General features: G+C 39.5%; 1 protein-coding gene across 10 annotated transcripts in view; it reads left to right on the forward strand.

The window, feature by feature from the left end:
* ST7 (suppression of tumorigenicity 7) overlaps window positions 1–17,040 on the forward strand; it is a 284,304-nt gene that overhangs the window by 142,297 nt on the left and 124,967 nt on the right. For 9 of the 10 annotated variants that reach the window (XM_025379148.1, XM_025379149.1, XM_025379151.1 and 6 more), the window contains exon 2: window positions 9,736–9,818. In XM_025379148.1, coding sequence (XP_025234933.1) covers window positions 9,736–9,818 — 83 coding nt within the window. Of the gene's footprint in view, window positions 1–8,650; window positions 8,854–9,735; window positions 9,819–17,040 lie in introns of all 10 variants that reach the window. The other variant, XM_025379157.1, reaches the window with a different exon arrangement.

Here is a 17,040-nt window from a genome sequence, read left to right on the forward strand (position 1 = left end):
TGACCTTGTGATCCGCCCACCTCGGCTTCCCAAAGTGCTGGGATTACAGGCATGAGCCACCGCACCCGGCCTCAACAGTTTTTTAAAAAACTTTCTTGCATGCTAATACAGTACTGTAGTTTACATTCATTTTGATGACTTAGAGTTACCAAACAAAGATTAAAATATGTTCCAGCCATTCTTTTTAAGGGTGAAGTCAAGTATGTAATGCATTTTGGAAAGATTCTCTTGGGAAATTGCTTTAAAAAGTGTCTTTGGTTTAATAGGATAAAACCTTAACTATCCCACATGGCTAATTTCTGAGGGTTCTTCATAGCCATGGTCTTGCTGTATGAGGATAATATAAGTATATCTGGGACCATCTTGATTTATTAATGTGTAGTAGTCATTGAGTCTCCCTAATATGGACTTCAGACTGTACAGGTAGTCTAGGGATAGAAACACACACACACACGCACGTGCATGGCAAGGTCCCAGCCACCAAAGACTTACAGTTTTGTCAGATTTATATTTTCTTAAGAAGGTTATTAGAAGTCCTGGGAAATGCTTGTTATAACTTTCCTATCTAGAACTCTGCCCCTGATAGTCATTCAACATTTATCAAACATTGAGTATTCTGTGGACCAGGCTGTGTGCTGGGTGTTCTGTGTTGGCTGCTAGAGGATTGAGACATAGTGTGTGTGCTTGTAAGAGGTTCCCAGAGCCTGGAACACCTTGTCTTAGCTAAGTTTCTATTTCTCTTCAGCATAACTAGGGGGAAGGTTTGCTTTGTGTACAAATAGACATTTATTTTTTCTTCCTGGTATTAAATAGTTTATGAGAAACAGACAAACTCATAAAATAGTCTTCAACCATAAATGAAAGCATATTTTAAATAATTAAAAACATAATAAGACTTATTTAGGTCTTTCCCCTGTTCTTGACCAGGGTGGAGATCTTCATTATCAAGGTTCCTCTAATTAAAAGGGAACAGATAGTCTGAGATCTTGCTCCACTTGTCCTTGAGGGTTATTAAGGTTTGTGTGTGACTGGGTGTTGGATGGTCCTTCATGATATCAGGGAAGGCTGACAGATGGCCTCCCTCCAGCAAGGGAGAAGGTGCCATGAAGACTGAACGCTGCATTGTTCCCACCAATACAGTTTGCTCCAGTATAGTTTCCCAGATCACAGCTGAGAAAAGAATGTGCTCAGCTGCACTCCTCAGCAGAGCCAGATGCCCAGTACTGCAGAAACGGTGTACCTGTAAAGTTGCCACGGCAACATCAAGAGTGGAGGGAAGAGTAGACAGAATGATTTATGAGGGTTTCTTGCTGTAGGAATGGGTCTAAAAATATACCTCCACGTCTTTTCCTCAAGAATAAATGACACAGGATTTATCAAGGGGATTGTGATGCATAAAAACTCGAGACCTTATCAGAGCCCAAGGAGACCAGTGCCAAGGACAAGGAGAGGGGCAGCGAAGCAACAAGTGAGGAAAAGAAGTGCTCGTGCTGTGCTTTTAATCCTTGATTGAACTGCTGCTCTGCCTTGATGTAAAACTGATTTTTAAAAAACATGCAAATATTGTAAGTTTAAAATATGACTAGAAAAAAGCCACTTACTGGGTGAAATGAAGATATTTTATTTCCATGTTAAAAAAAAACAGCTCCTCTCAGCATCTACTTTAGTATTAGCACACTTGCAAAGACAGTTACATGCCAGCATGTGAAATAGCATGTCATGGTAGCAGAGGGAGAAGTTGTATTTTATTATGAACAATTGGGAAAGAAGCGCTCGGGGCACATAGAGTTGGATTATCTTAGCACCCTTTCTCGGCATTCTGCAGTTAGCCAGCATTATCAGATGTCAATGTTGATTTTTATTTTCATGAGTTATTATGTTGGTGATGGTATCAGTTTTATATTGCTGCATAACAAATTTCTGTAAATACAGCAGCTTAATACACACTTCTTATCTCTCAATTTCTGTGTCAGGAGTCCAGGCATGGCTTAGATGGGTCTTTTGCTCTGGGCCTCACAAGGCTATAATCAAGGTGGTGACCAGGCTGCTGTCTCAATTGCAAGTTCAGTCAGGGGAGAATCTGCTTCCAGGTTCACCCAGGCTGTTGACAGTAATCATTGCTGTAGCACTGAGGGCTTGAGTTTCTGACTGGCTGTTGTAGAGGCTGCCTGCGGTCCACATGGTCACTTACTTCATTAAGCCAGTAAGGAGGATCTCTCTGTCTGCCACCAACATAGAATCTTATATATAGCTGTTTGTTAGAAGCAAGTCCCGTACTCCATGTCCCACCCACATTCCAGGGAAAGGGGTCACATAAAGTTATGAATAACTGGGGCTGCCTGTAGTTCCAGGTCTCGGGAGGCTGAGGCAGGAGAATGGCATGAACCCGGGAGGCAGAGCTTGCAGTGAGCAGAGATCACACCACTGCACTCCACAGTGGGCGACAGAGCGAGACTCTGTCAAAAAAAAAAAAAAAAGTTATGAATACCAGCAGAACAGGGTTCGTTGGAGTCACTTTAGCGTTTGTCTGTCACAGGGTCATTCTGAGAAAAAGTTCTTTCATTTTAAAAGCTGTGCAATTTAGAAATCTGTTTGAAATTAGCAGGAGTGTAAACTAAGCCATTAGAGCTTCCATTTTTCATTCCCTTGTTCTTTGGTAAATGAGGAAGGGCAGAAGTAAAGTTGCAGCCTTACTTAATAGAAGCTGACAGGAAGGAAGAGAGAAGTTAGTAAGGTTGAAAGAACAATAAAATGAGAGAAGAGAATATTCTCTATTATCACATGGAAAAATAAAAATACAAATGATGTATTAAACTATTCCCCTACCTCACTTTGAAGGTCTGAGAAAACAGTCTGAGGTGAAGTCGCTGCTAGACTAACTTGTCTCGTAATGTACTTTCTATAGAAAAGCACATTTTCAGTAACTAACTCAGAAATGTTGCTTTGCATGAAATTGACAATTTCTTAATCCACCTTGATAGCCCAGTCTTAGGGCCTGGAAGGTACTGTGGCCTTAAATATTCATCCCTTATAATGAAAACATTACTAACCAGCATGCTTAGGTTATGGTTTAGGCTTTAACATGGCCTAGGTCATAGCCATAAGAAGACTTGAAGAAAAGGAATAAACAGGATCACAGGTGGTTCCCATATGGCCTGTGGCTCAATTGATTGTTCCCACGGTATCTGGTAAGGCAGTAATCAGAGATTTAGGAGCACATGTAAGACTTTAGGGACATTTCTTTGCCTTCTGAAATGGCTGCTTTCAAAATCACCCTCAGGTTTAGTACTACCCCAAGCAACTGGAATCCAGATAAAAGTACCCTTCTATTAAATGATTTCTTCATTGTTTTGTATATATACATATATATTTCACATAAGGACTGATCACAATGTGGATGTTTTGCTTCCTGGGCTATACACTGTAGCACAGTGCTTGGCACATAGAAGATGCCCAGTTAATGCTAATATGACAGCTACTACTACCATTTACACATTCAGCTCAGTCTCCCCTGCGCATTCTACAGCTATAGTAATATAAGATGCCAAATCAGGCTGGGTGCAGTGGCTCATGCCTGTAATCCCAGCACTTTGGGAGGCCGAGGCAGGTAGATTACGTGAGGTCAGGAGTTTGAGACTAGCCTGGTCAACATAGTGAAACCTGCATCTCTACTAAAACTTCAAAATTAGCTGGGTGTGGTGGCACATGCCTGTAATCCCAGCTACTTGGGAGGCTGATGCAGGGGAATCACTTGAACTCGGAAGGCGGAGGTTGTGTTGAGCCAAGATTACACCACTGTACTCCAGCCTGGGCAGCAGAGTGAGACTCCATCTCAAAAAATAAAAAAAAACCAAAGAAGAAAAACAGCCATCATAATACATATTATTTGATGAGGTCTGCTGTATTAGGCATTTTATCTGCAGTATTATATTTAGCTCTTGTGACAACTATGCAAGATAGGTATTACTTTTTAAATTTTATAGACAATGAAACAATCTCAAATGTGCATGAATACTTTTTGTAAAGAGATTTTCACCCACATTGATTTAACAAGAAAGTAAGTAAACCAAAGCCCCCTATTCTTTATCTTTTTAGTTGGGCTGCATTGTCCATCCCGGCACTGCATAAACTTGTTAGAGAGAAGTCCTCCAAAAATCATTTTGGTAATTTTGGAGAAGACCAAACAGCTGTCCTAATTTTTAGAAGTACTATTTGGATTCATGTTAATTTGTCTCATCATAATGGAAACTGAGACTAGACATTCACTACTAGTCAATCAGTATTCCATGTATTTGTATACAGGCACTTTAGATAGAATTTCATATATCTAATTCCCCACCAGTGCCTCAACTGCTCTTCACTTTCCTTCCCTGGGCATTCACCCTCAGGCCCCAGGGCTGCAGTACTCTGCATGGAATGGCCTATGGCTCTACCCATCACTGTTCCCTAGTCTCTGCAGCCATCAGTAACTTTACCTGGTTAACTTTCTATTCAGCCTGCAGGTCTCAGATGAGATGCTTTTTCTTGGCAGAAATTTTTCTTGATCTTCCTTTCCTTTTGGTGCCCTGTCCCTTATAATTTCCTCATGTGTCCTTTCCCATTTGCTTATCCGATTACTTGCTTCTCTCACCCATTGGATTGTGAGCCTCTTGTGGTCAGGGGCAGTGCTCTGTAAGCTGCTGTGTCCCCAGAATCTGGCCCAGGGTAGGCACTCAGCGACTATAGACTGATGTTAAGAGAAAATGCACATTTCATCTCAGCCTCAGAGCAGTTCTGGGAAACAGATAGAAAACCAAAGCTCTGCAAGAGCTCTCAGGGCCATCGTGACACAGTTGTTGGTCTCATGTTTGGCGACTGGGTCTCCTATTCCTGGTCTCTTTCCTAGGCATAATGCTTTTATATGAAGTCCCTTCCGTTGTTTTTTTGTTTGTTTTCTTTTTTCAGCCTAAATAACTTAGTTTCCCTAAACTTTTCTCCCAGGGATTCTTTTTTAACCCTTTGAATTATTGCTGATTGTTATCTTATAACTTTTATTTTTTTTCCATTTTGCATGTCATATTTTAGCAAAGCATTAAAAGGAACATGGCACAAAGCACACCCATATTTTTGGATGCTGTGGACTTCATCATGCTGCTTATTCAGTTCTATCTAGTCAGTACCTCCAAGGCATTCATGCTGCCTTACCTCATTCATTCGAAGGCTTCCCTGTGCAAGGTGGAATATACGTAAGGAGGCAAACACACAGGGTTATACGCCTGCTATGCTTTACAGAGGCCTCTTCCAGGAGTGTAATACAGGGGTTGCTCATACTCTGAAGAAAATAGTGGCAGGCTGTTACTGTCCTGAGAGCCAGAACGTGGCTGGCTCCTTACAGATGTGGCTTCATAGGGGCATGCCATGTGATTCCTGAGTGAGCCTTCTGGTATTAATTCCCTGCTCACTGGGGTGATTCTTCACTTTCCACAGTTGAACCTGCTGTATTATCCTGTTACCTCTGCTTTTCTGTGATCCATAGAGGTAATTTAATTTTCAGTGCATGTACCTACCCCGCCTACTTAGTTTCTTCTCAGTGCCACACTTAATTCCTTCACATTTACTGATTAATTAAATGAGAAGACTGTGCCAGGTGAAGGTGCAGCATCTTCAGAACTCTACGTGGTGCATTCCCTGAGGCTGCCCTTCAATAAGTGATGTAATATTCTTCGAGCAGTGTGACCTGTTAGAGGTGCCCAGTCAGGTCAGATGAAAAGCCCTCTGATTTATTGAAATAGTGCATTAGTAAAGTATTATAGTTCATTTTCACAAAGCTAGATTAGTTGTTACATGTTGGTTTTTAACATTTGTTTTGCCTAGCCCCAGCAAATATGGAGGTGACCCTGATGTATCTATAGAATATCAGGAATATCTGGCTGGGTGCGGTAACTCACACTTGTAATCCCAACACTTTGGGAGGCCGAGGTGGGTGGATCACCTGAGGTCAGGAGTTTGAGACCAGCCTGGCCAACATGGTGAACCCCCGTTTCTACTAAAAATACAAAAATTAGCCAGGTTTGGTGGCTGGTGCTTGCAGTCTCAGCTACTCGGGAGGCTGATGCAGGAGAATCACTTGAACCCGGGAGGTGGAGGTTGCAGTGAGCCAAGATCGTGCCACTCCACTCCAGCCTGGGCAACAGAGCGAGATTCTGCCTCAAAAAAAAAAAAAAAGAATATCGGGAATATCCATTTTGTGTCTCAAAGCACATACCTCACAGTTTTCTGGTCCAATTTTTAGGCACTTTATCAGGCCCTCATATGTTTTCAAAAATAATTGCTAATGACTTTGATGAAACTAGGCAAGATATTTCTTGGTTTCAGGGCAGTTCGGGGTTTGCAGCCTTCTTAATGTAATAGAAGAATTTTTAACTAGATTCTCCCCCTTCTCAGGGTGGCTTCCTGCCTTTCCATTCTAGTGCTTCACACACAAATGACAAGCTCACAGGGGACTTATCTAGAAAAGGCAGAGATAAAAATAAGTGCAACGTTAAAAAAAATCTGTCTTATAGTATCATTTAGAGCTTCCTCTCCTTTTCTAATGAAAGGCTACTGTAGTTTCCTTTTGTCCTTTTTTGCTGAAGGCTTTTCAGTAATATTCCCATGTGTCCCCCATGGTGCTAAAAGCATGAGCTTGGGGGCAGGCTGACTGGCATTCAGGTCTTTGCCCAGCCTCCAGCCGCAAGACAAGGCGAATAATATTGATCTCATGGTGCTGAAATGAAAATTAACTTCTCTAATCTGTGGAAATGCTTCGTTATAATCCTTAAACACATAGATAAATACATAGGTTGAAATGGCAAGTACCAAGTGTTGATATTATGTCCAGAATTGCCACATGCCATGTCTGCATGATTTTAGCCAGATGCTTAATAAGGTTGTAAATGAATAGGTTATTAAATGGGCATCTCCCACTGTCTGGGTGTTTGTTTCTGCTTCTCTATTTTCTGTTTGTGTCTCCATTTATTTTAATGCCTACCATTATGTCTCTCAACTCTGCCACCTTCCTATACATGGATATACCAGAGAAATAAACTTTAATTATTAATTATTATTGATATATAATCATAATTAAATAAAAACAAATGAATGGAATCTTTATCTTTATCTCCTTTAAGAAAACTCAAAAATTTTGTTTCACTTATTGATTAAATCTTCAGTCGTTTGCCCCCAGTGGATCAGTGATTTTTCAGCAGAAAATCTTTCTTCTCCATTGCTTTATGCTTTTGTTGCTAGGCAGTTAACAGCAGGGCTACTGAAGCACTTCTAATTTAGGCAGATCTTTTCCTCTATTTTAGAAATGGATTTCAATGGCATTCAGTTTGTTTGCAGAAACCTACTGAAAGGTATATATGGTACAGATATGAATGTTTATAATTACAGAATAACAAAGTGAATATTCTGCTGGCTTTTTCTTTTTTCTTTTTTTTTCTTGTGATGGAGTTTTGCTCTTGTTGCCCAGGCTGGAGTGCAATGGCACGATCTTGGCTCACTGCAACCTCCACCTCCCGGGTTCAAGCGATTCTCCTGCCTTAGCCTACCAAGTTGCTGGGATTATAGCACCCACCATGCCTGGCTAATTTTTTGTATTTTTAGTAGAGACGGAGTTTTGCCATGTTGGCTAGGCTGGTCTCAAACTCCTGACCTCAAGTGATCCACACACCTCTGCTTCACAAAGTGTTGGGATTACAGGCATGAGCCACCACGCCCAGCCTCTGATGACTTTTAAAAAAATAACAGGGAATGTGGGGTCACTCATAGTGTGGAGGGAAATTTTGAGAATTTTAAGCACCTCTGAATCATATTGGCAGTTATAAGCTTTAGGGGTGTTTTGTGCACATTTGATATTTTTCCTTTTTAAAAATCTCCTTCCTTCCATGAACAAACTTTTGCATGGGAAATGACATATCACTTTATTTTGTTTTTTTTTTTTTGATGGCCAGGGAAAGCCTCCTCAACTCAACCGTACCTTCCTCCTCTTACCTCATAGCCCTCAGCTGATCACTACTTCTGTGCCGCCTTCTACCTTCCCGGAAGTTCCGGGTCCATTTAGTTCAAGTTGTAAATATTGACTGAACACATTGTGTTAGTCCAGTCTCTTGTGATTGCAAATGAGATACCACAGGTCAAACAGATTCATTTAAGAGTAGGTGCAGTGGGAGGCGAGCTTATTGAGAGGATGCTCAGGTAGCACGAAAGAATGCAACCAGTGTACCCCTCTACATCCATGTCTTTGTTGCTCAATCTCCTTCCCTCCCCAACCCTTGCATCTGCTTGGAAAGTCCCATGCTGTCTCCTTGGCATCTTGACGCAGGTCCTTTCCTCTGTTTAGATTGTCCTCCTTTCCCTCCTTCCATCCACTTTGGTCTGCTTAGCTTTTAATTATTCTTCAGGATTCAGCTGAGATGTGTCCGTCTCCTGGACTTCTTCCCTGCCACCCAGCCTGGGATGCATCCCTCTTATGTGTTTTCATAAAATCCTACGCCCAGGACCTATCTATGCACTTATGTAATAGTTGCTCATTTGCTTGTGCGTTTCAACTGCACTTGGTCTTCTAGAGGGTAGGAACTGTGTCTGATTCATTCTTTCATTTTTTACCCATTGTCTCATTCATAAACAGAGAAAAATATTTGTTGAATGAGTGAACGTGGGATCTCTGTTCATTTTGGTATATTACTTTGCTTTCTGGGCTGAACTCAGGACAGATGCCAAAGCCTTTCCCTCTAATGACATCAAAGCCCTACTTCTAAAACCAGACTGGATGTGATTCCCTTCTACAAACAGATTCAGTAAAGAAATGTGACTGTTCCCACAAAAAGCCCAGTAAGTATGTGGTGGTTTTGATAATAATAAAAGTTTTGTGTAGTATCTAGATATAAATAACAATAACTTAAAATATATGTATAAAATACTTATAAGCGAACCCTAATCGGTGAGCAACCAGGTTAACTGGATGGTGGATATGAACAGAGTGGTGGGAATTGGTCAAGAAGGTGCCTGGGGTTTCTTAATAAACTTGGTTTCACTAAAAAAAAGAAAAGAAAAGAAGGTGCCTGGCAGTGAACATTCATTTTTAGAGGTTTATTTTTCATTTGTTTTCATTGACTCCATTTATTTTGATGACCAGTTTAAAAGCCTTTAAGTAAGTTGAAAAAAACCTTTGACTCATCATACAGTGGCCAAAACCACAATTACTTTTGCACCAACAATTTGTCCTCCCTTATTATGGGTAACCATAGTATAATAATCTTTAATAACTAATATATTAAATATAGCTATTTTCAATTTATTCTAAGGTTGAAATACTGCTTGTTGATGCATCAGGGACTCTGATGTGCAGGTCCCACAAAATGTGTAAGAGCACCTTCTCTTTTTTGGCTAAGAGGTTTGTAATCAACTTTGATTAAACTCTTCCGTGGTTATGAATCCATGAAAACCATTCTCAACAATTGTTTTGGGAGTTAGAAATTACAACTACTCTATTTTCTCGTATGTAGCTTTTTTCTTTCAGGATATGTTACTTGACACCTAATATTCTGAGCCTGTGTAATGGTGAATCATTTTAATGGGATCTCACTATGGTTCTAAGAATTCTCATCATCAGAAATGAATGATTTTAGCAGAAAGAAAAATGAAAGAGCTGTTTTTACTGACGTACTCATACATTCCTTGTTCTTCTCCCTTTCTCTCTCTTTTCTTTTTCAGTGAGCATGTTTTTGAACACATTAACACCGAAGTTCTACGTGGCCCTAACAGGAACTTCCTCACTAATATCAGGGCTTATTTTGGTAAGTGGTGGAGTCTTTCTCATTTAAAACTTTGCTGATTAGTAATATGTATATTAGTGTATGTACAATAAAAAAACTGAAAGAATATACGCTAACAGGTTATAGTGATTATCTTACTCATGTCTATATGTTGGGGAGTGGACTCATAGAAGCCTTTTACTACCCCATTATATTTCTGAAATATTTGAAAAAAATTTAAGCAATCGTATATTACTTTGTTGAAGGGGAAAAAACAAATGTAAATGAAATAGAAAATAAAGGAAGACATAATTCTCTGTCAGATTTTACTATCTAAGATATTGTAAAATAAATGTAACTCAGTTCAACTAAAAATCATCAAAATGGGGCCAGGCGCAGTGGCTCACATCTGTAATCCCAGCACTTTGGGAGGCGAAGGCGGGCGGATCACTTGAGGTTAGGAGTTTGAGACCAGCCTGGCCAGCATGGCGAAACCCATCTCTACTAAAAATACACAAAAATTAGCCAAGTGTAGTGGCGCATACCTGTAATCCCAGCTACCCGGAGACTGAGGCAGGAAAGTGGGTTGAATCCGGGAGGCAGAGATTGCAGTAGCCGAGATCACGCCATTGCACTCCAGCCTGGGTGACAGAGCAAGACTCTGTCTCAAAAATAAATAAATAAATAAAACCATCAAAATAGAATATTGTGCAAAATCAAAATCAATAGAAATATAGCTTTTTTAAAAAAATGTATTGACATGGATTGTGACAATTCTAAGGTTTTTCTGCCCTTCATCTTCTTTTCTTTCTAAATTTACATTTATTTATGCATTGCTTCCTTTAAAAAAATCCCAAACGTGCCAAAAAGCAATATGATTATCATTTGTATGGCTCTATTACCTTATCTTTGTAACAGTTGCAGATGTGCTAAATCGTAACACCTGAAGTAGTTAGTTTTAGTGGCCTCAAATGGGGACCATCTAAACTCAATGGTACAACTCTAATAGAATTAAATGACCTTTAAGGCAAAAGAGGTTTTAGAAAAGCTTTTTTCTCTGTACCCATATACTTGTGGTTAAATTATTATAGAAACAAGCATAAGAAAAATTTTACAGAGTTGATGTTAAGAAAAATGGATGACAGAAGAAAAACAGAAAAGCTTTAGAGAAGGGCGCAAACATGTGGAGCAAAGAGCATCAATGGACCTAGAATAATGGTGGATTTCAGAAGCTTGAGCTTGTAAGGAGCCACAGTAAAAAGGTGGGAGAAATGTATGCAGGAACGGAAACCTGCAAACAGAGGAGAGGGATGATGGCAGTGTGGGGAGGATCTTTTTGTGTGCAGAGGACATCCAGGTTCATCTTGCTTTGCTGTGTCATATGGATTGCTAAACTTGTGGCATGAGATGTTTAAAGTTGATGTTAAACGTCCTCCCACACATCTCCATTCCAAGTTGCAGGGTCCCACTCTTTTCCAGTTAATGCCCTCACTTTAACAGTAGACACCTGACGAGCCTGAGCATGTACCTTTCATTGCACATCAGCCACTCACATGATAAGAGCTTGTGTCTGATTTTCCACAATTTCCAGCTGTTTCTCTACAGGAGCTAAGACTCTCACTAAGGACACTCTTAGAAGATTCGAGGCTCAGTATGTGCTTCTGGAGCCAGGAGTTAGAATCCCTGAGTTCATTGTTTTCTTTCATGACCTTGTCCAGTGAACTTAGGAGCAACCAACCAACTTCATTATATTCCTTGCTTCTCCACATATGGTCAAAGGTATTATGTGTAGAGTTGCTAAACTCTTTGCCTCTCAAGAGTGGTGAATCAGGAGTATCAAATGCATTTATTTTGCGTAACTCTCTAAACAGTTCATGCCAAGGACGGTCAGTGTTCTCCATAGTATTAGAAGTAGAGTCCTTAGCGTTTTTGGATCTAATTATATTGAGCAGCCAACTCCAGAAACCCCAAAACCAACTAAAGAAATCTATCCTTAAAATTCTGTTTCTCTAGAACTACTTCTGGTACTAAAAGTTTGTTTTGGATAAGAGGAAATCCAAATAGAAAGCCCAAAGCTGGCTGCAAAGACCAACCCAAGTTGAGGGGAAGCATATTAAACTTCCTCTTTAAAATTGGTTGAAATAAGGTATATGTGATAATTTATACCATGTCACCTCTTAAATACTAATCAGTTCACCTGTATGTGTCTCTGAAGTTTTCCCTGTTCTTTAGAGACATGGGAAAAATAAAGACCCTGTAGAAAGTGGCTCCATAAAGCTATAAAGCTGGTCACTAATTTATTCCATGTAAGGACTGTATTTTATTCTGAGATTGTGTCCTTCTTACTTTTTAACGTTACAATGTTCTTCTGAAATGATGGTGATAGTGTATGGTAGTGCTATTTTACTATTACTACTTTGCAAAGAAGAATATAGCAGCCCTACATTGGTCTTCACATTTGTCGGGGGGCGGGGCACGAACTCTTTGCTTCAGAGAACAACAACCTCAAAAATTTACTTCTACTTAACCTGTTGAGGAACAACATAAATTGTCCAAATGGGAAATAGTAAAAATATTTGAGTCTGACCTAGAGCAATGAATGGAGAAGAGAAAGGCTTTAGATAATCTCTTCAATCTAGGGGATTGAGGGCAGAGGAAAATAATCTGAGAGAGGATTTGGTGGAGGGAAGCCAGCAGAAACTGTTTTGCTAGAAAACCACAGAAAAAATTGTGGTAAGTGCTGAGGGTATGGGAATGAATCTCTCACTCCAAAGGTTTCTAACTTTATTAATTAAAAAAAGATTTTCATTAGGAGGCAGTATACTTACTATTTAGAGCTAGGTAAGAAACTATATTAATATATTGAGAATTACATGATATCCAGAGAGGACAAGGAGTAGACAGAAGATGATGAGAGAAAGTAATGAAAAGGGGAGATCAGTTTCAGTGAGACAGGTGATAGAAGAGAAAACCATGAAAAAGGAAGAAGTCAAGCGAGCCCTGTTTGCAGACATGATTTTATATTTAGAAAAACCTAAAGCCTCCACCAAAAATGGTTAGAATTGATAAACGAATTCAATAACGTTGCAGGATACAAAATCAGCTACAAAAATCAGTAACATATATGCTAACAGTGAACAATCTGAAAAAGAAATCAAGAAAGCAATCCCATTTACAATAGCTACAAAGAGCATAAAATACCTAGGAATTAATTTAATACAAAAAAGTAAAGGATGTATACAAGGAAAACTATTAAACTCTGATGGAAAAAAATTGAAGAGGACACACAAAAAATGGAAAGATATTTTTTGCTCATGGACTGGAAGAATTAATATCATTAAAATGACAATATTCTGCAAATAAATTTACACATTTAATGCAATCCCTATCAAAATACCAATCACATTCTTTACAGAAATAGAAAAAAAAAAAATCTAAAATTTTTATGGAACCACAGAAGACCCTGAATAACCAGAGCAATCCTGAGCAAAAAGAACACAACTGGAGGCATCACACTACCTGACTTCAAAATATTTTACAAAGTTATAGTAACTAAATCAGCATGGTACTGGCATAAAAACAGACACGTAGCAATGGAATGGAATAGAGAGCCCAGACATAAATCCACACATTTACAGTTGACTCATTTTCAACAAAGGCACTGAGAGCATACGTTGGAGAATGGACAGTCTCTTCAGTAAATGTGCTGGAAAAACTGAATAACCATATGTTTAAGAATGAAGCTGGACCTCTGTCTCTCACCATATGCAAAATCAAATAAAAATGAATTAAATACTTAAATCTAAGACCTGAAACCATGACACTTGTGAAAGAAAACATTGGGGAAATGCTCCAGGACATTAGTCTGGGTAAGGATTTTTTGTGTAAGACCTCAAAGCATAGGCAGCCAGAGCAGAAATAGACAAATGGGATTATATCAAGCTAAAAAGCTCCTGCACAGCAAAGGAAACAATACACTGAAGAGATAACTCATAGAATGGGAGAAAATATTTGCAAGCTATTCATCTGACAAGAGATTAATAACCAAAATATATAAGGAGCTCAAATAACTCAATAGCAAAACCCCAAATAATCTAATTATAAAATGGGCAAAGATCTGAATAAACATTTCTCAAAAGAAGACATGCAAATGGGCAACAGGTATATGAAAAAATGCTCAGTATCGCTAATCCTCAGAGAAATGCAGACCAAAACCACAATGAGCTATCGTCTCAATACAGTTAGAATGGCTTCAAGTGATTCTCTTGCCTCAGCCTCCAGAGTAGCTGGGACTACAGGCATGTGCCACCATGCCCAGCAAATTTTTGTAAGAAGACGGGGTATGGTAGGTGCAGTGGCTCACGCTTGCAATCACAGCACTTTGGGAGGCAGAGGCAGGAGGATCACTTGAGGCCAGGAGTTCAAGACCAGCCTGGCTAACATGGTGAAACCCTGTCTGTACTAAAAATACAAAATTAGCCGGGTGTGGTGGCACACGCCTGTGGTCCCAGCTGCTCAGGAGACTGAGGCAGCAGAATCACTTAAACCCAGGGGGCAGAGGTTGCAGTGAGCTGAGATGGTTCTACTGCACTCTAGCCTGGGCAACAGAGTGAGACTCCGTCTCAAAAAACAAAACAAAACAAAAACTGGATATAACAGAAGCTGGTGAGGATGTGGAGAAAGCGGTACTCTTGTACACTGTTGGTGGGATTGTAAATCAGTACAGCCACTATGGAAAACAGATGGATGTTTCTCAAAAAGCTAGAAGTTGAGATGGCATATGATCCAGCAATTCCACTACTTGGATATATATCCAAAAGAAAGGAAATCAGTATATTAAAGAGATACCTGCAGTCCCATGTTTATTGCAGCACTATTCTTAATAGCCAAAATTTTGAATCAATGTAAGTACCCATCAATTGATGAATGGGGAAAAAATATGTGGTATATATTGTAGAGATGAACAGAAAACTTCCCCTTCACCCTTGAAAGGTTGACAGAAAAATCAACTGACAAATGACAGATTAATAAGAGAAAAGGCATAAGAAATTTATTATTAACATGCACAGGAGAACTACAGAGTGATTGCCCAATATCTCAGTGGGGTTAAGAAGCTTGTATATGATCTTGAGGTTACAGAAAGATTGGGGTCTTGGATCCTGGCAAAACAAGTTATGGTGGAGAAACAAGTTATGGGAGGGGGAAAAGAGGAATTTTGTTGAGGGCAATACATGATTACTAGGGAGAATGATTGGATCAGGGAACAGAGATTAATTTGTAAATAATTCTCTTTGGAATTTGAATATTCCACAATGGAATGTTTTTCAGTGATAAAAAAGAATGGAATTCTGTTATTTGCAGCAACATGGATGGAACTGGAGGTCCTTATGTTAAGTGAAATAAGCCAAGCACAGAAAGATATATATTGCATATTCTCATATATGAGAGTTTAAAAAGTAGATCTCAATGATACAGAGTAGATTGGTGGTTACCAGAGTCTGGGAAGATCATGCAGGCTGCAGTGTACTGCACACTGCACAGCTGATTGTAACTTTGACCTCCTGGGCTCAGGCAGTCCTTTGTCTCAGCCTCCCAAGTAGCTGGGACCACAGGTGCGTGCCATCCCTTTTAAATTGTTTGTAGAGATGGGGTCTCCCTACATTGCCTAGGCTGGTCTTGAACTCCTGGGCTCAAGCAATACTCTTCCCTCGGCCTCACAAAGTTCTGGGATTACAGGTGTGAGCCACCATGCCTGATTGAGATTGATTAATAGGTACAAATATACCAGTTAAATAGAATAAATAAGACCTAATGTTTGACAGATTGTAGGGTGACTATAGTCAACAATCTGTTGTATACTTCAAAATAGTCAGAAGAGAATAATTTGAATGTTACCAGCACAAAGAAAAGAAAGATAAATTTAAGGTAGTAGATATTCCAGTGACCCTGATTTGATCTTTACATATTACATGAAGGTATCAAATTATCACATATACCCTGAAAATATGTACAGCTATTATATATCAATTTTAAAAAGCAATGGGGAGAATCAGGGATTGTTGACATGATGGGACTTTGGTCATTCATCCCTAAGCCATTCATTTTTCAGAGGAGAAAATCGAGACTAACAGAAGAAAGAAAAGGAAATGTTTTATCTAAGCTCATGTGGTTAGTCTGTAGCAAAGCCAGGCCTTGAACCTAAGTCTTCATGCTCCTACCTTAATATTCTTTTTTTTTTCTTTCAAAGCTTGTTTATTTTTATTTTTAAATTTTTATTTCAATAGATTTTTGGGAAACAGGTGGTATTTGGTGAATAAGTTCTTTAGTGGTGATTTCTGAGATTTTGGTGCATCCATCTCCCAAGCAGTGTACACCGTACCCAATGTGTAGTCTTTTATCCCTTACTCCCTTCCCACTCTTGCCTCCTCTGAGTCTCCAAAGTTCGTTGTATCATTCTTATGCCTTTGCATCCTCATAGCTTAGCTCCCACTTATGAATGAGAACATACTTTTGGTTTTCCATTCCTGAGTTACTTCACTTAGAATAATGATCTCCAATTCCATCCAGATTGCTACAAATACCATTATTTCATTCCTTTTTATGGTGGAGTAGTATTCCATTTTTTAACTTTTTAATTATGATCATTCTTGCAGGAAGTAAAGTGATACCGCATTGTGGTTTTGATTTGCATTTCCCTGATCGTTAGTGATATTGAGCATTTTTTTCATGTTTTTTTGGACATTTGTATATCTTCTTTTGAGAATTACCTATTCATGTCTGTAGCCCACTTTTTTTTTTTTTTTTTTTTTGAGACGGAGTTTTCGCTCTTGTTGCCCAGGCTGGAGTGCAATGGCACAATCTCGGCTCACTGCAACCTCTGCCTCCTGGGTTCAAGCAATTCTCCTGCCTCTGCCTCCCAAGTAACTGGGATTACAGGCATATGCCAACATACCTGGCTAATTTTTTGTGTTTATTAGAGACAGGGTTTCACCATGTTGGCCAGGCTGGTCTGGCCAACTTCTGACCTCAGGTGACCCACCCGCCTCGGCCTCCCAAGGTGCTGGGATTGTAGATGTGAGCCACTGCGCCTAGCCTTTAGCCCACTTTTTGAAGGGATTTTTTTTTTCTTGCTGATTTATTTGAATTCCTGGTAGATTCTGGATATTAGTCCTTTGTCAGATGTATATATTATGAAGATTTTCTGCTACTCTGTGGATTGTCTGTTAATTCTGCTGGTTGTTTTTTTGCTGTGCAGAAGCTTTTT

This window comes from Theropithecus gelada, chromosome 3 (assembly GCF_003255815.1).
Source record: "Theropithecus gelada isolate Dixy chromosome 3, Tgel_1.0, whole genome shotgun sequence".
Taxonomy (NCBI): Eukaryota; Metazoa; Chordata; class Mammalia; order Primates; family Cercopithecidae; genus Theropithecus; species Theropithecus gelada.